General features: G+C 35.9%; 1 protein-coding gene across 1 annotated transcript in view; it reads right to left on the bottom strand.

Moving 5' to 3' along the window:
* The window catches only part of Ascc3 (activating signal cointegrator 1 complex subunit 3), a 289,294-nt gene that overhangs the window by 249,659 nt on the left and 16,606 nt on the right, over positions 1–23,029 (bottom strand). Inside the window, exons 2-4 of the mRNA XM_050120173.1 lie at positions 12,467–12,598; positions 9,425–9,575; positions 475–1,034 (exon numbers count right to left, since the gene is read on the bottom strand). Coding sequence (XP_049976130.1) covers positions 475–1,034; positions 9,425–9,575; positions 12,467–12,556 — 801 coding nt within the window. The 5' untranslated portion in view covers positions 12,557–12,598. The remainder of the gene's footprint in view (positions 1–474; positions 1,035–9,424; positions 9,576–12,466; positions 12,599–23,029) is intronic.

The following is a 23,029-nucleotide window of genomic DNA, read 5'->3' as shown; positions in this document are numbered from 1 at the left end:
AATATTTGAGGCTATTTTGTCACACAACGCTTAGAAATTTAGAAATATGCTTAGAAATATGAAATCTTGTAAAAACAACCACACAATTTCTCATTTAAATCTACATATTTCTCTGCGTAAAAATATTAATTACTGCAGTTAAACAATTCTTTTAAATAAGAGCATCCCACTTTTACTACTCATTACCCTCAGTCTTGTAAGAGCCCACTGGGAAGTATATGTGCCTCCGATGTAAAAGCACTTAGTTAGAAAGCTCATTACAGTAACAGTTCAGAATGTTAAAGGGAGTACTTTCATGCTGGCTATGGTTAAAAGGATATTCTTGACAAAGTATGTATCTTGGTGCTAAAGCATATACTCAGCATGTTCAAGGCTCTAGGTTGAAGACCAATACTATAACAATAAATTAATTTTTAAAGAGCTTTTCGGTAAAATAGTTCATGTTTATATACAACTTCAAAACTTCAACTGTACCTCATCTTGAAGTTCATCACCACTTTTAACAGAAGCAAGCATGTCATACAAGGTACAGCAGAGATCTTCAATTCTTGGTGCTTCAGTCATTTCCTTTGAGGTTGCATTTAAGTACTTCTCAACTTCACACCACAAAAAGGTACCATTTGTCTTTTCTACGGGTTTGAGTTCTGGGGTGTAGTGCTCCTGAAAATGTTCATTCAAGAACTTCTTGTAGTCTAAGCTTATAGTTTTCTGGGCTTCGCCATTTACTGGCAATTCATCAAAGTGGTCCAGATCATGCATATCAAAGGAAAATGCTAAGTTTTTACCAAAAAACACTTTATCATTACACTGGTTTTCTGCCATCTGGACAAGAGCAGTCATATCATCTTGACTAAAATGAGAAATAATTCGATTAGTGGCATTACAAGCTGTAGTAGCAGATGACAATGGAAAGGGACCAAACATCTGTCTGATGGCTTTTGTCTCCACGTGACCAACAGAGTCCGTCAAATGAAATGTCATAAAGAGAAATGCAGCTCCACTTTCAATTTCTTCTCTCCCAATATCTGCTCCAACTATTCAAAAACAAAAACAAGAAAAAAGTATTAGCTCAACTGAATCATCACTCAACTTGGTGCTTCCTAAAAAAAGAAAAGAAAAAAGAAAAAGATAAGATCCTTCCACTTTTTGATTGAAATCATTTTAGGACTAAAAAAGTCCATTCCCAAATTCCCAAAGAACTATGTTTGATCAACAAAGAGCATTTTAGTTCAACCAACCATTCATTAGTCTATATTAAATACAGAAGCTACCTAATAAAAACACTTGCCTCTTTCTAAAAATGAGCTATGAAATAAAATTTATTTAAAAATTAAACATTAATTTGATGATAAACTATAGTAAGATTTTAAAATACTTCAGAATTACAGACATGAAACTCAAAGGAAACCTCACATACTCATAGCTTTCTTTCCAATTTATATAACAGACTTAAATGACAAGAAATAATTGCAGATAAGCCTATACAGCTCTCATTCAAAGCATTTTAAATCACTAGGATATGTGTGTGTGTGTGTTTAAAACAAATCTAATTTACCATACCATACAATATGAAAGAAGGATGTTATGTTAAAGCAGACAAAAAACTTCACAGAGGTATATGATCAGACCCTATTTTTAAGGTGTCAACTGCCCCATATCCAATTATCTTAAATAAAGAGAAAACAATTGAATTTCAAAAATTTCAGAGAATAATCTTAAACTAGGAAAAAAAAAGAATTTAAATTTTTAAGAGGCCCTAACATCAATGTGACCTATCTGAACAATAATGGTATATTTGACAAGACAATAAGCATTTGCATCTTCCTGAAAGTATAGCTCAAATCATCCCTCAAAATACTAAACAGTTCGGATAGCTGGGTCTTCCTACAAGAGCAGGAACTGACCCCATCTTTTATTGTTTGGTTGCTTTCCTCTAGTCCTACTATCTAGTACTTGTTTTCTACTCTAACTAAAAAACAATGTCTTATTATTCAAGACGAGGTCCCTCCAAATACCATGGAACCCATAAAGTCAACTACTAAGAAAGCAGAGGCATGAGGATCACTTGAACCCAGTAGTTCAAGACCAGCCTGCGTAATGTAACATGACCTCACACCACCTGGTATTTAAAAAAAAATGACTTTTTAAAATAAATTATATTGCTTAAAGGTTTGGGTTTTTAATATTTCTACAGGTAATTTAACAACGTTGGTATTGTTGTCACAAAACTCTAAACAAAAAATGGAATTCATGAGACTGGAGAGATAGCTCAGCAATTAAGAGCAATGACTGCTCTTACAGAAGATGATCTACTTTTTATTCCAAGGACCCACAAAATAGATCACAACATCTTTAACTTCACCACGCTCTTCTGGTCTCCATGGGTACTACATGAATATGGTGTACAAACAGATATACATGATACCCACATCCATAAAACAAAATTTTAAAAATTTCAATGCAATTTATACCTATATCCAACATTTCAGCATGTAATATTTCTTTATAAAAACAATTTATTAAAACTTCTTCATTAAGTTACCTTACTTTGTTCTTTAAAAAAATCTTGCTTATGCTAAAAGAACTCAAGCATGAAAATGTATAAGAAACAACTGAAAATAAGTCATTAAACAAGACTCACAGCAATCCTTTATTTCACATTTTTCTCACTGCACTAGGTTCCCTGCAAGTTCCTAAAAAGTAGATGTGTGTCTGATTCTATTTATTAAATAAATCTTAATGATAGATAAACCGCTTTAAAAAATATAGAAGAAACATGTTACATTACTGAACATGGATTTAACTTAATTTTCCAATAGTAGGTAAGTAACTGGTAAAGTTATGGAACAATCTTGGGGTAATATGGAGAATGTGTGCATATTACTGTCTTGAATTTTATATTGCTGAGAAGAGTCACCATGCCTCCATGCTGCCATGCTTCCCACCATGTTGGTAATGGACTAAGCCTCTGAAACTGTTAGCCACCCCAGTTAAATGCTTTCTTGTATAATCCCAGCACTTGGGAGGCAGAGGCAGGCGGATCTCTGTGAGTTCGAGACCAGCCTGGTCTACAAGAGCTAGTTCCAGGACAGGCTCCAAAACCACAGAGAAACCCTGTCTTGAAAAACAAAAACAAAACAAAAAACAAAAAACAAAAAACAAAAAAAAAAGAATTGCCATGGTCATGGTGACTGATTAGTTAAGAGCGATATTCTGATTAATCCCAATCAGTAGCAGAGTGAATGAGAGGGAGAGACAGCGAAAAAGAGACAGACAGACAGAGAGATCAACTGACTGACTGAAACTGGGTTACTTTAGCATGGGCTATTGAAACCACAGAGTCCACTCCCAGGGACAGACTTCCATCAACAAGGCCACTACCTCCTAATCTTTTCAAACAGTGCCACTCCCTAGTGATCAAGTATTCAAATCTAGGAGTCTGTAGGGGCTATTCTTATTCAAACCACCAGTTACCATAAAAAGTAGTATTAACATATATGATAAGCAGGAGAAAATTCATGAGTTAACTTTCAATGGTGAAAAAATTATAAACTCAGAAAAATCATTACAGATCAAATGCAATGGTTTCAATACAACTGACCCATGTGAAAGCACAATAACCTGTAAAGCACATCCCAAAATGCTTAGGAAGAGCCAAAGTGTAACAGTCTTTCTCAGGATCACTTTTACCTGGCAGAGAAAGAGCAGAACTGAGTTTGGCTAGCAGGCGCTCTCCTAAATATTAAGAGAACCTTACTGTATAAAACATTTAATGGTGTAAGAGGTCCTTTTGTCTATGTGTTGTTTTCATTGGTTAGTAAAGGAACTGCTTTGGGCCTATAGCAGAACTGAGCTAGGCGGAGAAAACTAAACAGAATGCTGGGAGGAAAAAGGCAGAGTCAGGAAGACGCTATGTAGCCGCCAGAGTCAGACATGTTGAATCTTTGCCAGTAAGCCACAGCCACGTGGCAATATACGATTAATAGAAATGGGTTAAATTAAGATATGAGTTAGTCAAAATGAAAATAGAGCTAATGGGCCAAGTAGAGATTAGATGAATATAGTTTCTGTATGATTATTTTGGTTCTGCACAGCTGGAAGGGATGAACAGGTAGCTCTTGCAACTAACTGGCACACCAATGTGTGCTAGCTTAATCCACTAAAAACCTGAGAGTATGAAAAGAAATTGTAGGCACAAAATTAGAGTTTAACACAGCTTCTTGCTGTTTTCTGGCAGCATGCCTCAGCTCCTTTAAAAGAAATTTTCCTGACTCGGCAGCAGCAGCAGAAGAAAAAAACCATAGATGTTTTAAAATGCCGGCTTTCTGGGCTATGCTGCCAGCGCAACCTCTGGGTCTTTGGAGAGATGAAGCATTTGAGTGTGGTTTCTCAGAATGCTGCAGCTTGCTTAATCGCAGCAAGGACCAGCTGTGTGGTTAGAGATGGAGCACTGTGCATGTCTCTCAGAGGCAATAAGCAGCTTCGCCATGCTGGACTGTGCTGAGTGAGCAGGCAGTACCGTGTTTGACCTAGTAATGTCACAGCTTAGATTCTTAAGTGCTTGCTTAGCATTTTAAGAAGTGCTTCTGGTCAGAAAATAATTATAGATGTTGCAATAAAGACAAATCCAGATGAGTCATAGTGTTGGATAAATGCACATAGGCTTGGGAGAGAGAAGAAAAAGAGTATAGAGAGTCATAAAATAAAGTTAATGCTTTAAAAGAAAAGGGTAAAGTCTTTAAAGAGACAGAGTACAGATAGTCATAGATTAAAAGGAATAAAGAAAAATAAGCCACATAAAAATGAAAAATTCAGAGTCTAGATTATGTATATTATTATGTTATCTTTGAATTTTTGACTATGAATGAGCTAAGTACAGAGAGACATTTCATTATATGGGCTGCTAAGCTAAACAAGCATGTATATTATAAAGATATCATGATTTACAAATTTAGGTCTAAGGATAGGTTGCTTTGGAAAAGAGGTTCTGCTCTTCTTTCCACAGAGGATGAGAACCTGTGGATTGCTTCCAAACCAATATGGTTTGATAGAAGATGACCCCTGAAAGGTTGCCATGAACACCCTCAAAAAAATTACTTTGCCCAGCTCCTGAGATGAACCTAGCATTCAGGATACACCGTGAAAGACCTAATTAACAGTGTGCCCAAACAGCAGGGAAGCAGTACGGACAGAACCACGCCCATACTCCCAAATTTTGACTATAAATGTTTGTTTACATTTAAAGGGGGATATGCTATAAAGATCTGCATTGGTATGGATCTTGCATTATTGATACAAACTTAAGGTGAATTTTGTTATACTGTATATATGTATTTCTGATCTTAAGGTATTATGTTTGTCCAGCTCATGTAAAAATGCAATGTGTAATTAAGAAATACAGGTTAATAGACAATAGTGTATAATAGTCAAGTTTGTAGTCATGTTAGTTAGGTTTTTCTAGACAGACAAAGATATACTTCAGTTAGTTAGGTATTCTTCAAATCTTTCAGAGACCTTCAGATTATGGCATTTAAAATATAGTATCTTAGGACTTTTCATGACAATGAAACATATCTGCTCCTGGCAGCATCAATTACTTCGAGAGACAGATGGGCATCAAAGAGGCTCCTTAGCCATTTGGGCAAGAAAGTGCTCATTCCTGGACTGCTTAACTGTACATGCAAGATCCACAGAGAAATAACTGCTGAACTTGCCTAAAGGTGAGATGGTCCTTCAAGGTTTCTGCTTCATAAAAGAGTCTGCTAGACATTCTGCAGGACAGAGAAAAATGTGACAGACAAACTGCCAGTATAGGTGGAACCGTCTTTAAAATTTCCTGCTTTGTGAAAAAATCTGCTGGATACTATGACCTATAGGCTAAAGATAGATGCCCCAATGTTACAGAAGAACTTTGGGTGACTATGCAGGTAGCGAGATATCTCTGTCAATTCTAGAGTATCGGAAGTTGCTTAAAATGTACTTCCTGTATACTTAGGTAATATTATATCCTTCTGGAATCTTTGATGGAGTTGAAGAATTTATAGTTATAGTTTTCCTTAGTTATGGTAAAAGATAAAGTAGATATAAATATTGTAACTGTAGCTCTTGCTTGATACCTGTTGTTATATGTAGTTTTGCTATATTAAAGTGAAAGCCTTCCTTTTTGTTTAAACAGAAAAGGGGAAATGGTGTAGGAGGTCCTTCTGTCTGTGTTGCTTTCATTGGTTAATAAAGGAACTGCTTTGGGCCTATAGCAGAGCTGTAGGAGAACAGAGTTAGGCAGAGAAAACTAAAGGGAATGCTGGGAGAAAGAAGGCAGAGTCAGGAAGACACTATGGAACTGCCAGAGTTAGACATGCTGAATCTTTGCCTGTAAGCCACTGCCACGTGGTGATATACAGATTAATAGAAATGGGTTAAATTAAGATGTAAGAGTTAGCCAACAAGAAGCTAGAGCTAATGGACCAAGCAGTGATTTAATGAATATAGTTTCTATGTGATTATTTTAGTTCTGGGTGGCCGGGACAAACAAGCGGCTCCCGCAACAATTTAAAATTCACTTTTTTCAATAGCCTTTCCTAGTAGTTAAGAAATTCTTCAAAAAGGTGAATTTTTAAATTTAAAAATCGAATTAAAATACCTATCAAAACTTGTGCCCTTACATAAAAAGCATTAAGTTAAAAGTAGTCAACAAATAAATGAGTTTTCTAATGAATTAGAGCTTCATTGTTCAGTAAAGTAATAAATCTTTTATGTTTATATTAATAGTGAACTGTTCAATGCAGTCAAATTTATTTTGCTTTATACGTTATGTTCAAACTTAAAATGATAGTTCTACCATTTGATAACTGATCTTCACATGTGAAAATTACATTATAATTTTGAACTGTTTACTTAAATTTGTTCCATTTATTTAAAACAAAGACAGTAAGACAAGCAACTTGGTATAAACATGTTTACAAAAATAGAGATTAGGTGCCTGACTTATTTTGTAATTATATTTTCTTTTAAAAACATTCAAACCACTTTCTTGGAATACTACCTACATACCAAAGTACATATTCTGATAACTAAAACTGTCTAGAAATCATTGATGCTCTTTCAACCCTGAATATTGGCAAATCCTCAATTTACAACTGTTTTGCTACATTTTAAGTAATCTAAATTCCCCGTTTATGCATCTGAAAATGTTACAAAGTTCCCTTACATCTCATATCTATTTGCAATGTTATTTTATTATTGTTTCTAACATGGATCCACATATAACATTTTACTTTGAAATACTTAAATCATAACCTACCTGCCCAAAGTTTATTTCTCTATAAACCTTTTACTGCCTTGCACAACTATACTGTGGAACATGTAGCTACCAAAATGCTCATCACAAACAGAACACTGTTGGCTGACCAATGGCTATCAGTACACATACAACCATGGTGGACCATCTCGACAAACTATGTAAATCACTGTGCCCACCCTATCTTCTGCTCACTACTTTTCTTTGAAAGGGAACATGAGTAAATAGTATGGGTATTCATGTTTATATGTGTCAGTGTATGACAGAATGACACACACCACATGTGAAGGCCTAGGTGTCTTCTTCAATTGATTTTCATATCTGATTAACACTTTTCTTAATTTTACTAAAAGTAAGATACACACAAAAGTCAAAACTCAAAGTAACTAGTGGTTACAAATCTAGAAAGCAAAACTAACAGCTCTTTCCATGCAATGGAATTGCAATGCTGAAACAAGGTACCTCAGTTCTCATTGAATCATTATTTGTATTCTAACTGGAATAAAACCATTCGGTTACTGTGATGTTAAAATCAAATGTTTTATTCTGCCCCTGAGAAAGATATGTACTTAGAGAAAATTAAGAAACTTTAGTTTCTATTGACCCATCTGCTTGCCATTTGTAACTCCTATAGTCTACTTTCTATCTCTACTGCATGAATCTTTTTAACCTCTTAAGCTGTTTTGTTGTGTATGTGACTTGTAAACAGCAAACATTGGACAAATAATCTAATTGTATTTTTTGAAATATAAGAAAAAATTTACTTTTTGATTTCATTAAGTATTCTGAAGTATTATTATAATGGAGCTAAGGATAGTTTTTTAAAAGACCTCATTCAAACCCTGGTATAACTTCTTATAAATGAGGATAATAAGAGCAGCAGGGTTACATCAAATCAGGACAAACTATACACTTTGTATGTTTACTATTATTTTTTCAATATTCTTAAAACAGTGTGACTGCCAAAAATATCATAAATGTCTTCACATCATACTCTGTTTCCCCTAGACTCATGCAAACTCAATTTTCCTACTGCTCTAAAACTTCAGAAAAAGAAAAGAGACAAAACATGCATATCATTTACTTTTCAGTCTAACAGTAAGGACAGTCTATTCAATACTATACTGGATTATAAAACAATAAGACTTAAATGATATATTGAAGCCCAGACACTAATTTTTTAAACTGATGATTACAGTCTTCAATTCAAAGAAATATAATTGAAACACTCACCAATATCTTGAAAATCTACAAAAAAAAAAAAAAAGAGGAGGAGAAAGAGATGGAGGGAGGAGATAAGGGAGGAGAGGAGGAGGAGAATTGTTACATGACAATTTGAAATCGGAAGTCTACCGAAGGTTACAGTGATGAAGCAATGTTCTAGTTGAGTTCAAATGACAAGGAGCATCTATCTCTAGTACGGTAGGGAAATTTTTCCCAGTACAGTGAGCAGGATATACAGTTCTCCAGACATAGGAATGGAAATTACGAGGAAGTGAGAGAAAGTCACCAGTAAGCAGCTCATTGGGGAAAGCAAAGATATTTTGGGGAAGGCAAGGAATACACGAGACAGAAAATGATTTCAGAATTCTGGAAGTATAAACCTGATGAAGTTGAGAAAGATGGAACTACAGAAGCGTTAACTATCAAAAATTTAGAATGACACCATGCAACCCAATGTACAAACTTAGAAATTTTATTACGATTTCAGCTTAGTTTTACTTAGCTTTGTTTGTAACCTTTAGAGAGTAAACTTGCATTAAATATCAAGTATTATTATTTCAAATAATAATTTTGTGTAAATATAATCAACTAATGAGAATGTTTGTAAAAATTGGGAGCTGAAGTGTTCAAAGTACAAGTTATATTCTCTTCTGCTCTAGGTGGCCATCTGTTGGGAGACTGAACTTTTAATGTTTGGAGCAATTAATTGTGTACAATTGATTGTGTACTTCTACCCCCGCCACACAGTCCTACATTCATTAACAGATAAGACTGTCCTATATGCAACTGGGAATATCTAGTCGGAAACTGTAGATTTTTACCATTTATTACTAAGGTATATGGCAAAATATAACTTATAAGGAATCTATTTTAGAACCATATTGGTTTTGTTAAGGACTATACCGATTTGTTTTGCAGCTTGCAGTATATCTTTTAAGTCTTCATTTATACTTTGCATTTTATTCTTCTCTAGTTTTTCATTCAAAAATTTGACTATCTTCTTCCATGTGAGGCCCAAATCTAAAACTTGTTCATGAAGTTTTGATCGCTTCAGCTGAAAAAGAGTATAATATAAAAATATTCTGGTTAAAGTTTTTCTCCAATCCATTATTTATCATGTATAATTTGCATTACATAATAGCTATTTTGCACTACCCAGAATTCAAAGTTGTACCTACTCAAATATAAATCAATTATTCTCAAAAGGAATTTAATTTAAGAAGTCACAAATTGAGCTGTGCAAGGAAAAAAATGTTTTAAAATAAATGTTTACTATCTTAATTATAAAACAAGATCATTCATATACCAAAGTAAGAAATTCAATATTCCTAAGCTGACATGAAAACATCCCACTATATTCCTTTCCTTTTCTGTTTGTATTAATATAGTTTATAATGATTATAAAAATATGTTTTGACAAAAGGCACTTGAAGACTATTAGAGTCCCCTTCTTAGTCAGTTCAACACATTTAAACAGCACTGTTTTCCAAAGCATGACCCGGGAACTAAAGGTTAGATATAGATTATTTTCTATATACACTCTTTTCTTGAAACCATAAATCTTTTCCTTCTCAAGAATTGATTACAGAATGCAATGAAAGTTTCATGTCAGATCTCTGCCTTTGATCCATAGATAAAAGTCATGAAGCAATCTAACAAAATAAAGAACTGGTGAGTCAAGCAAAGAACTGTAACTTTACTCCTGCTTGCACTGACGATGCTCATTATTCATTACTTTCTTGCTTCAATTTTAAAATCTCAAGTGAGGTTGGACAATTTAAGAAGAGAATAGGAAAATGTATATTTGATATAGACTGGCCATAAAATGACTTTAGCTGTTATAATAAGGTCATAGGTATAATGATTCATTTAACTTTCATCTCTACTTTTGTATATGGGAAACACTATCTGTGATTAAAAAGGCACATTAAAACAAAATTTACTGAATATTTTATTTTCCATCCTCGGGTAGCAAAAGTATTTAAAATACTACAATATTAAATAAAATGACATGGGGGAAAGGTACGTAGTCTTTATGTTTTTAAACTGCAAAAATCTTTTGTATTATCACTATTTCAGCATAATTTGCAAGGCCATAGGAAGGTAAAAACAGGAAACAAATTATGTTAATATTCATTAAGAATATGTATTATAATTTTTATATTTATTACTGTGAGAAATGTAAGAATCATTATGAAGACTGTTTCCTGGTCTGACACAATTCTGCATCATTAGAGGGATGTCTACCAAAAGACTGGTAATAAATAATCTTCACTTTCTGAGTGAATCTTTAGGTGAAGAAGTTAACTGTAACACTGTACAAAGACTACATCAATGAAGTTTCAGCCTACCAGGAAATTATGTTACCACTCTGCAATACAGTCAATTTGAAAAGCCAAAAATTAAAAAAAAAAAAAACTTTAAATTTTTCTTCTAAAGAAGAACATTAAGGTCTTCATAAACTGCCTTCTATATTCCCATACACAGTAGATACATCATGAGGACTATAATCCTTGATTATGCCAAACATTTAACTTCTCTGCTAAAAGTCAGTGTATCATTTATAGATTTAAGACTCCATAAATTTCATTCTTAATATGAAATATATATGTATGACAGCTTTTGCTCATTTACCTTTTGAAATAGTATACAATATAATCATACTCAGAAAGAAATACTATAATTTAAAGATTAAAATAAGTAAACTCCTTACATTTGCAAACTAGTCAAAATCTATATATTATGAGCTAAACTGCTTCTAAGAATTCATATTGAAATCCTAACCTCCAATACCTCAGCAAGCCATTAATGTTAGGTCATAGTCCCATCTGATTGGTTTAATTACAGAAACACAAACTATGGACACTCAAGAATGCCAGGGATAAGCTTCTACAGAGGAAAGATCCTAGGAGATACATTATGAAGGCTGTTATCTACAATTCACAGACGAGTTTCCAGAAAAAAGAATCTTTGCCTTGATTCTGAATTTTTAACTCCCACTCTACAGACTACAAAATTTGTGTTGGCAGAGCCACCAAACCTATAACGTATTATATTATTCTATATAAATTAATGTATCATAGATTAAGAACTTTTCTAAGTCTCACAAATGTTTTACATAGAATTTGCAATGCGTCTTAGTATAACTTACTTTTCATAACGTATTTATAATTACATTGACGTATTTTATAATTACATTGACGTATTTTATAAAACTTACCTACATAAGTAAGTTTACTTTTAGAAGAAATTCACTGTGAAACCACATGCCCTAATTTGTTGCTCAGAAATTGCAGTCATTCAACTAATATGAAAAGTGACTGGCGTTCTTTCCATAAAACTCCAAAGTGCTAACCACACTGTCCAAACAGAAGCTATGTTTATAGTGAACATAAACTTAGTGCTAAGTACTATAAAGCTCAGTCATGTAAGGAATTTGTCCACATCAGTCATTTTCAGTTAGCTACATTACTGTTAAAGAATCTGGAGTTCCATAATTTTTATTATTACCATTTATTTCTAAGGTTTTGAACATAATAAGGCCTTACAACTAACTTCTTTAAGCATTGAATGTACTCTTACCAATTATATGGACAAGTCAACTATGAGACCAACTATAAAACCTGAAATTAATATTATATTCCTATGTTAAGGTTCATATGTGAAGAATTTAACAGGAGACCTAAAAACATGTCCAGCTGATTCAAAATAAATGTAAACTAAATCACAAAATTAACAGAAAAGATGAAGGCCAGTATTTGATTATTCCCTTTGATAACAGTCAGAGGTGCTTAACATAAGTATACTTCAATAATACAACAGTATACTCAATCTCCTCAGGACAGAAACAAGATAAAATGTTCATTTTAAGCACATACAACTAAAAACTGAATGTCAAATACCCATACTCTTTGTTTTTAATGGTTTTCACCTAAAAACATTTACCTTTAAGTCAGCTACTTCTTCATTATAATTATCTTGCTTGGTGACATTTGAAAAGGAGCGCAAAGCTCCTGTGAGCCGAGGTAAAGCCATCTTTTACTCAATCAGTGATCCATAGAAATAAGAAACTCAAAACTGAAACAAAACACAATATTTATCTGTTTAGAAATGACACAGATAATCAAACTCAACAAACTGACCTATACGAGGAAAATAAAAAACACGAAGGACTTGCAACCAATGTTAGTTTCTTAAGTATAAAATAAAATCTCCCAGCAAAAAATAAGCAGATGTGCTAGAAACTATAACAATTCTATCATATCAGTCAAAACAGACTTTAGAGCAAAAGGTAAAAGGGACTTAAAGTAAAGATTCTAAACAATAATAAAAGACAACATATATAAAAAGTTCTTAGTTCATATGCATGGCTTTAAAAACTAAAAATTAAAACAGACCTCCAGAAAGAAATGGAAAGTCCAGCATCAATGTGCAGTACAAAGACATCAATGACTGACGGCCCAATTCACATGCCATACCCAAACCCTACCCCTATCAAAATTCAATAAAGATACACACAGAAACATACACTTTATGATTAAAAATATACATTATGTACATTTGAAATTTTTAATTACATTGCACACACATGCTTGCACGTGTGTATATGCACACCTGTGTGTGTGTGTGTATGTGTGTGTGTGTGTGTCATGGTACAGGGAGATCAAAGGGCAACTGTGGGAGGGGGTTCTCTCCTACCTTATTGGATCCCAGGATTATCAGGCTTGGTAGCCTTTACCTGCTGAGTCATCCATCTTGCTGATCATGAAATAGTTTTAAGACAGTATGTTGTATACAACAGTATAAAGTCTCAACAAATTTCAAATGGTATTACATAAATCAGGAAATGATGTGGGATTCCCCTCTATATGCTGTGAATACCACTGGTTAATGAAGAACTGTCTTAGGCCTGTGCAGGGCAGAATGGGGGGGGGGGCGTGCATGGGACACTAGAATGCTGGGAGAAACAAGGCCGAGTCACACAAGATGCCATGTAGCCACCAAAAAGGAAATTTGCAAGCTGTCAGGTGGAAACTTGCCGGTAGGCCACAAGCCTCATGGTAAAATATAAAATAATGGAAATGAATTAAATTAAGATGTAAGAGCTAGCCCATAAGAAGCTAGAGCTAATAGGCAAAGCAGTGATTTAATTAATATAGATTCTATATGATTATTCCGGGAGTCTAGGTGGCCAGGAAATGAACAAGCGGCCTCATACAACAAGATAATAATATTTTAACAATGTTTAGAAGTATCAAATCTACCCTGGAGCTCAATGTGACCAAGTTAGTTTGTTGACCTCTTATAGAAGTCATTCTCTTAACAACATGTAATTAAATAAGAAACAAAATGCAAGACATTAAAAACATAGGAGAGAGCATAAAGATGAGTGAGAACTTTCTAGAATAGCTAAAGAACTGTACCTAACAATGGAGAAATTCTATTGAGAAAGTAAAATGACTCAACTTGTAAACAAATTTTCCTACTAGAGGACTTCAAGTTCCAGCTACTCAGTGGGCATACAGAGATAGGTAAGCACTTGTGATAAAATTAACATGGATGGAAAACAAATTCTTGTGCACCAGCATGATTTCCAGGCTCTTGGGCAACAGAACAAAAGCTTAGACAGGGACACAGGATAACAACAGAAGCAGAAGCAGTTTACTAAGAATGAATATCTTAGTAATGGATGGAGCTAGAAAACATCATATTGAGTAAGATAACCCAGACCCAGAAAGACAATTCTATGTACTAATGCATAAGAGGTTTTTAAACATAAATCAAGGAAAACCAGTCTACAAATCACAATCCCAGAGAATCTAGACAACAATGAGGACCCTTAGAGAGACATACATGGAGCTAATCTACATGGGAAGTAGAAAAGGACAAGATCTCCTGAGTATATTGGGAGCATGGGTACCATGGGAGAGGGCAGAAGCAGGGAGGGGAGCAGAGAAAAATGTATAAAAATAAAAAAATGAATAAACTTGCAAGGAGGAAGCAGGCCAAACCTGTGGTGAATATTAGAAACTAAACGGCAGGCCGACAAGACAGTTCAGGGCAGGTGTGCCAGCTAAGGTGTGTGGCCTGAACTGGATCCCTGAGACCTATCACATGATAGAGAAAACCAACTGCCCCCTACTGTTCTGATTGCCACATATATTACAAACACACACACGCACACTAAATAAAATGTAAAAAAAAAAATCTTTTAAAAGATAGCTAATGCTGTAGAAGGATGAGGACTTTTATGCCGTATTTCTCAAACTTTCTCCTTTATGTTCTATAGTTACATGCCAGCCTATGCTGGGCAGGTTGCAGCATTTCCTCTATCAAAAGCTTTCTTTCATATGTTAATCTCTCTTTTGAATAAGGTTCTATTGAACCTCACATCACAGTCTTCTGTTCCAAGATAATTCTGAGAGTAACATTTAAATGTTTCTAACATTGAGTAATATATCCTTAAAGCATTTGAAAAGGAAAAAAAAAAAAGTAAACCAGAAGTTAGTGGATAGTTTCTCAAACTTTATTGTGCACTAGTCACCTAGAAGATTCTTTTTTTAACCATGGGTGTTTTGTTTTCAGGTATGTCTGTGAACCATATGCCCGTAGAAGTCAGGCCAGGGCACTGGGTCCCCAGGGATTGATGTTACAGTGGTTTTAGCCACTATATTGGTGCTGGGAATCAAACCCAGGTCCCTCCGGAAGAGCATCCGGTGCACTTAATCACTGAACCATCTCTAAAGCCCCGATGGTTCCATAAAACCTAAATCACTGAGCCCCACCAACCTCCTCCTTACTCCCAGTTATCTGATTCATCACATTCTATAACATTCACAAATGATAACACAACAAACCCCATATTTTTAAAATAACTGGCCTAAATAAATAAATAAAATGAAAAATAAAAATGACTGAACTAAGACAAGAAAGATATCACCTACCCTTAAATCAGTATTCAGTGTCTGTTCACGTCAAAGAAAATCTATGTAGTAAGAATCAATGGTCTCCATTTAGATTCAATCTGTCTCCTACCAGGCTTTCTCAACTAGATTCCCTGAAAAATAAAATTGTACTGAAAGTATCTTGATAAACATTTCTTTTCCTCAGTTCTACCGAGGACTGTACATAGGTAATATCAGTAGAAAAATAAGGCATACAAAGAATGCCTTCCAGCACTGAAGTTTACAAAACCAGAAGAATGATGGATACATTCTCCTCAGGATAACAAAAGCCAGAACTCTTCAAAGAAGGTCCTGATATTAAACTTAACATATTCTGCCTCAGAACCTCACAGATTTCAAAATGTAAGCATCAAAACAGGAAATACATGAAGTGTAGAATACACTGACTCAGCATGGTTTTAAGGAAAACTGGTGTACTTGGGACCACAAATTTAATAATTTTGACTATCCACCAGTAATACCCTGAATTACCTGTCCTTTCTTTTAAAAGACTTAAATTTTTAATTGATTTTAAACTTATTTGCAAATTTAGACAATACTTCCAAACATGACAATACTCTCAACCTTCAATAAGAAATGTCTAGTCAACGGAAAGATGGCTCGGTGGTTGAGAGCACTTGCTGCTCTTGCAGAAGACCCAGGTTTGGTTCCCAGGAATTACATGGCAGCTAGCATTTCTGGCAATGGGATGCCCTCTTTTGGCTTCTGTGGGCACCAGACACACAACTGGTGTACATACATACATTCAGGCACTCACACAAACACATATAATTATTTTGTTAAGAAAGGACTAACAATAAGGTGATGTTGTTTCAAACTATACTGATAGGAAACTTCAAACAGGCATCTGCTCGTTCCTTAAATTTTCCTTTAATCACCACATTTATCTCAAATTAGGAAATCTTCCAGTATAGCATGGTTTCGATGTTTAACATATGCCTTCAAAACATAGTCAACATAACCATTAAACACAAACCATCTTCTTCACCTGGAGTTCATCTGAAGAAACAAAAAGTTTCAAGTATAGAGCAAAAACACAGCTGTGTAGGATACACTCACAGTAATGTTGTGTCAACACTTCAAGGGTAATTTTAATTATTCATAACTCTACCTACCAAACTGACAACAGATCCTATGCCTCTCTTAAGCAAAGAGACTGTCTTAAACAGTCCTAAAAAGTCAGGATACACATTTGACTCACGGAGAACTCAAAAAGCACAGGAACAGATCATTAAACCTACACATACCTCACACAATATAAAATGTATGCTTGCATATTTTATAAACAAAATTTCTATGTGACTCTTATATCATAATCACTCATCTATATTGACTCCAGTTTACCAACTCGAAGACTAAGGGGGACAGCCTACACAGAAGCCAAAATTTTCACATTCTACAAGATTCCACATTTCAACATTTTTTACTCTTAACAAAACATAAGGAAGTCTCTTCTTTTAAATGTCTTTGGGAAAACAAGATGTTAAAATACTACTTCAACATTAAAGAACAGTTACAAAAACTCAAAAAGAACAAACAAGTATATACATCACCTCTTAAAAAAACTTGGAGCAGATCCAATACATACTATTTCATATATGAATTTTAACTATCCGCATACTAGCCCATTAAAAAAAAGCCTGTGAAAAAATATGGTCAAAAGGCAAAATTTTCATTTAACTCTAACCATGAGTCTTAAAAGGAAAAAAAAAATCAAGGAATTTATGCCTGTCTCTTAAAAACCCTAAGAAGTTTAACTTGAAATAAAAATCTAAATATTTTTCTCTCAAAAGAAAAAATATGTATGTATATATTACACATACAAAACCAAAACTCTAGGGATGTTCCAGGGACAGGCTTAGATGCTTGGAATTTAAGAGAGTTTGAAACATCTAATAGTGCCACTCCCTGGTGAACAAGCATTCAAATGTATGAGTCTATGGAGGCCACTCTTATTCAACCTACCATATTCCACTTATTTGCATAAATCCCGAACATTTGGTGCCGTGACTCAGATAGGCTCTCCTGCCCTGAACCTTTCTCTCTGGGTCAGATTTCTACAATGTGATTTATATTCATATCACTGGCTTCGACTGGTAACTTTTGCCCATTCTGCTATGGTTGCTTCCCTCAGTTTAAATTGTGTTTGGAATGGCCCAGGGCCAATCCACCCATGACTGAGGGCCCAGGGTCCCTGAGATCCTTCTTTCTCTCTTTTTTTTCCTTTTCTTTTCTTTTTCTTTTTCTTTTTTTCCTCACTATAAAAGGACACTCAGAGCAGCCTCTGGCCTATCTGGTTTCTGAGTCACCCCGACCAGATCCAGCCAGACCATAGCACTGCACCCAGGGTCAGGGGACGCCCAGTTCACAGGTCCTGCAGTGTTCGCTCCCACTTGCACTCCACCTATAGGAGGAGATGCCCCCATTATAGACCGTGTCACCCTTTCGCGGGTTTTCACAATTTCAGCTATGGGTAGCAAGCCATCCAGGTCTGTCCCCCTGAGGTGTAACACTTTTAGAGGCCCCAACACCCAGTGTCCCGCCAGCTCCATTTTTATGGGAGCTTTCTGACTACTGTCTGCGGGAGCTTTTAACTACTGTCAGTGCACAGGCAAATGGACCCTGCCAGGATTCACGAGGCAGCGTTTTCAATTCCAGCCTTTTGCTCCCCGCTGTGGACTGTGACATGGTGACTTGTGGCATCGCGGCTCAGCGACAGGGTGGATCACGCATCTAGGTCTCTCTTATTATTAAGCTCAAAGTCCCTACAGCCAAAAATTGTGGCTTTTTTCATACAACATGTGACTGCTGCCATTTTAACTGAGGTCATGTGATCTTACCACCATTTTAACTAAAATCAGGTGACTTCACCACCATCTTAAATGAGTGGCCTTTTTCATGCATCATGTGACTGCTGCCATTTTGACTGAGGTCATGTGACCTCACCAACATCTTAACTGAGTGGCTTTTCCATACAACATGTGACTGCAGCCATTTTGATTGGGGTCAGGTGACTTTGCCGCCATCTTGTCTGAGAGCCAGGTCAAGTGACCAAGTTACGCCATCTTTACTGAGGTATACCCTGCCTTGTCCCCCGGTTTACTTATGCTTTTGTTCACTAAATTCCTGTTGCTGACTCTTTTGCATGTGTGTTTTGCGCAGTGGCATGCCTTTGGTAGGGCCCATCAAGAGCCACTTTGCCCAATTCCTATTCACTCTCTGTGTGTGATGGTACATGTAACTTAAATACACCTATGCTTAATGTTATAACTGTTCATTACATCTCATTTCAGACTACAAAAACAATAAGTCTCGTGTTTTAAACTGGTATGTACTTTTAAGTCTCTTACAAAAATACTTTATATTTAATCCAACCCTCATTTAAGATATATTAAGCTGTTCTCTACTATTGTCAGTTCTGCCGTTAGCCTTCTATTGGAAGCAGTTTCTTCTCCTTTCTGTCTTTTTACGAGTGTAAATCTCACCTGTTAAGAGTCAATACAGTCAAGCTCAGACCCAGCTCTCCAGGCAGAGTCTATACTGTAGTTATATCTAACAAACAGCCCTCATCTACTCAGAGATCTAGAAAATATGGCATTTAAATATTTAATTATTAAAAAACATTTCATAACGAAGAGAGACAGATTGGCTCCTAATAGCACTCTACTTCCTCCAAAAAAGACAAATGGGCACAGAACAACGTCCATCTGCAATTCACTTCAACTGCCAAGCTCTGACCATTGGGCAAAACTGCCTTTCATCTAAACTAAAGATCTCCAGACGTGGACAGAATTGCTGGAATTAATAGCCTAGCTGCTCAGGTCAAGGTAGGCTTGTCTTCCTACAGATTTCTTAGCCCATAGGATTTTCTGGAGCCTGGCAGGCCCTGTGCTAAAAAAAGCAAAAGGCAAATTCGACCTTCAGCGACCATGGATGACCCTGAAGAATAGCTCTGGGTACCAACCAAGTAAGTTCTCTGTCATTTCTTAATCAGTTACTCAAGTAAAAATTTCATCCTTCTCAAAGATCTCTGATGCAGTTTGACAGCTGAGAGGTTTTGTCAGTTTAAAAAAACAACCTCACCAAACAAATTTCAATAAAATACAAATACAAGACCTACAAGTTATAAAGGTGTGAGGACAAATACAAGTTATCAAACCTCTCTCTCATGATGCCTTCCATAGTCTTAAAAATATTTTTCATTGTGCAAAAATATCTGTCACAGTCATTCTAACATAAATATGCTACTGTTTATACAATGTATATGTCTAAAACTTCTATTTTCAAAAACCCAAAGAATTCTTGTGAGTTCCAGGGAACTGAATTGAAGGATCCACCTTAAACAGGTCAGATACACCCCTCTCAATTCCCTATTCCTAATAATTATTTTCCTTAACTTAACTTTGTCCTCTGTTCTGCCAATACTTTAAACAGGTCAGATACACCCCCCCTTGATTCCTTGGTCCTAATTTTATTTTCCTTAATTTAACTTTGTTCTTTCTTCTGCCAATACCTTAATTAACCAGGTGTAAGAGACACCAGGCATTTCCATGCCACAGACACCAGACAGGAGCAAAGAGACCATCTATGCCAGGATGTGGCCAGCACCTAGCCCCCAAAGACGATGCCCACAAATAAGCAGGAAGCAGTCTTAAAAATGTGCCGTCCCTTGGGGCTGGGGAAATGGCTCAGAGAAACTTGTTCCCCTTGCTCTAACACATTTTCACATATTTCTCTATAAGAGCACTGGCTGCTCTTCCAGAGGTCCTGAGTTCAATTCCCAGCAACCACATGGTGGCTCACAACCATCTGTAGTGTGATCTGGTGCCCTCTTCTGGCCCACAGGGATACATGCAGGCAGAATATTGTATATATAATAAATAAATAAATCTTTAAAAAAATGTGCCGCCCCAATTCCTTTGACCTGTGGTGCCTAACCGCCTGTTTTTTTTTTAATTATAAAAAAGAGATGGGAATGTAATGACTGTTTTATCTCTTTAAGAGACAAGCCACACCCACTCCCTCCCCCATCTGCTGAGGCAGGCTGATTTTCAGCTTCCAGCCTGAGCTCTCTCTCTTTTCCGTCTTCCTCTTGGAGAGGCAGATTCACTTATGCCTCTCTCCCCACTTCTCCCCTTTCCCTGCTTTTGTCTCTCTCTTCTCTCTCTCCGCTCTCTCTCTCTGCTCTTCTCCCCTTCTCCCTTCCCCCTCCACAACCCCCCAAATAAATATCCAACCTCACTCTGCATGGCATGCCTATCCATGTCTCTGTCTTTTGCCTGCCCTCCACGTGTCTCCTTGCCTGGGATCAGCCACTGCTCAGGGACCAGTAGCCGTCTCTACCTGGGACTGGTTGCTCTCAGGGCCCGCTGCCTGACGCCTCATAGCCTGCTACCACTGCTTGGGGACCTACAGCATTCCTGCTGTGTACTGGTGCCAGGGATCCTGCAGCACTTTTAATAAATCCATAACAAACATTCCACTGTGTATGTATACCACATTTCCATTATCCATTCAGCTGCTGATGAACATTTAAGCATATACCATTTTCTTGCTGTTGTGACTAGAGAAGCAATAAATATAAAAAACAAGAATATCCTACTAGATATCTAATAAGGAATGGTACAGTACAGCTCAGTCATATGGAGTTCTGTTTTTATCATTTACTTATTTGACATTTCGTCATGAACGCTACTACTACATTTTGAATACCATAGTATGTATGGACCATGGTATGAGCAAAATCAATCTAGTGTACACAATAGTGAATCACAGCCTAAAGGGGAAAAGAAGCCAACTAGACAACCTAACTCAAAGCAAAATAAATAGATATAAAAGTTGATATAAAAAGCAGCAATAAAGAACATGACTAGAACTCAGAGTGGTGTGTTTAGAATAACATGAAAGGGGATCATGATGGAATTTCAAATGAGAAGAGTGACTCAGGTAAGGAGGGAAACATGCATTGCTGCGTGATGAGGATATGCCACATTCAACAAACAATGGCATCTGACAGAGTAAAATCTCTTGAAAAGACATTAACCTGGTTAAATTTAGAAACTATAACAGCTTTTAAAAAAAGGAGGAAGAAAAAAAGAAGAAGGAGTAAGAAGGAAGAAGAAAAGGAAGAGGAAGAAGAATAGAAAAATCTCAAAAAAGAGGTTTTACTTGAACTGTATTTAATTAGGATCGTTAAGACTGCAGTGAAAGGAATGGACCGAACCAAGGCAAACTGGAAGCAGAAAGATTAGGAATTCTTTGCAGAATTTATAAATAAAAGATAAGCTGATAGTTCCTGAAATGAGATAATGACAGTGATTTAGAGAAAGGTAAATAAATCCAAGCAATTATGGAAGTCAAATCTACTTGGTTTACTAATTAACTGCTTTTGTAGTGGAGGGGATAAACAAACAGGTGACCAACCTCTGCACTTAAGAAAACAGGAACATAAAGGACTTCATAGGGATAAAGCCAAGTGATTATTTTGTCTTTCTCTCTTGAAATGTTGTCCTAGTTTGCTCTTTCTGTGATTTACAAACATAATCAAAAACTAACTGGAGAGGAACGGGTATGATAAAAAACCATGACCAAAAGCAACTTGGGAAGGAGCAGGTTTATTGCAGCTTAGTTTACAAACAGAAATCAGGGTAGGAAATCAAGGCAGGAACCTAGAGGCAGAAATTGAAGCAGAAGCACAAAGGAATATTGCTTACCTGCTTGCTCATCCTGCTCTTTTATACAACTCAAAACTGGCTGTTGGACAGATGGACAGAACCATTAATCAAGAGATGCCCCACAGGCCTGTCTACAGGCCAGTCTTCTCAGCTGAGATGGATCATCTAACTAGTGTCAAGAGGACAGAACTAGACAGCACAGCTGGGACATTCAGGTAGAGAGAGCAGGAAGACTACTCAGACATAGAACTCAGGAGACGAGCCTTGTTTTAAGAAAGACATGAGAATCACCAGCAAAACCATAGGAATAAATTTAAAAATCATCTACAAATTAATGAGTGCAGTAAAAGACAACAGAAAGTGAAGAACAAACTTGCAAGAATTAAGTAGGAGAAAAAAATCAATAAAAAATTTTTAACAGCAGGAGGCCATAAAGTCCAGAAGCAAAGGAGTGTATACCAAAACAAAGTGTCACCAAAACAAAGGAAAGAGAGTGGTCTAAGATAGAGGTAACATTTAGTTGTATAAAATAGTATAAAAATATGTAGTAAAATGTCCAATGAAGTATTTCACCAGTGTTCTTCCAAAGTTCAGCTTTTAATACTGTATGTGCACAATATCTCTTAAAAGGCATTAAATTGAACCACCTTTTACCATCCTAATACACTCACTCATCTTTTTGTAATATGAAGGCCAAACTCAACCAGTAAAGAGATCTTGCCACAAATCAATATACTACCAGTCCCAGAATGCACATTTAATCCCAGAGTGTAGGAGTAGTATGTCTCTTGCTGTTACACACTACCTTGTATAGTTTGTTGGCTTATACAGACACTCAAAACATACTTACTGAATGATATATATATATA

This window comes from Alexandromys fortis, unplaced genomic scaffold, assembly GCF_014885135.2.
Source record: "Alexandromys fortis isolate MF-2015 unplaced genomic scaffold, M_Fortis_MF-2015_v1.1 scaffold_141, whole genome shotgun sequence".
NCBI lineage: Eukaryota > Metazoa > Chordata > Mammalia > Rodentia > Cricetidae > Alexandromys > Alexandromys fortis.
Note: the sequence above shows the minus strand (reverse complement) of the source record. Positions and strands in the feature narration are given on the sequence as shown.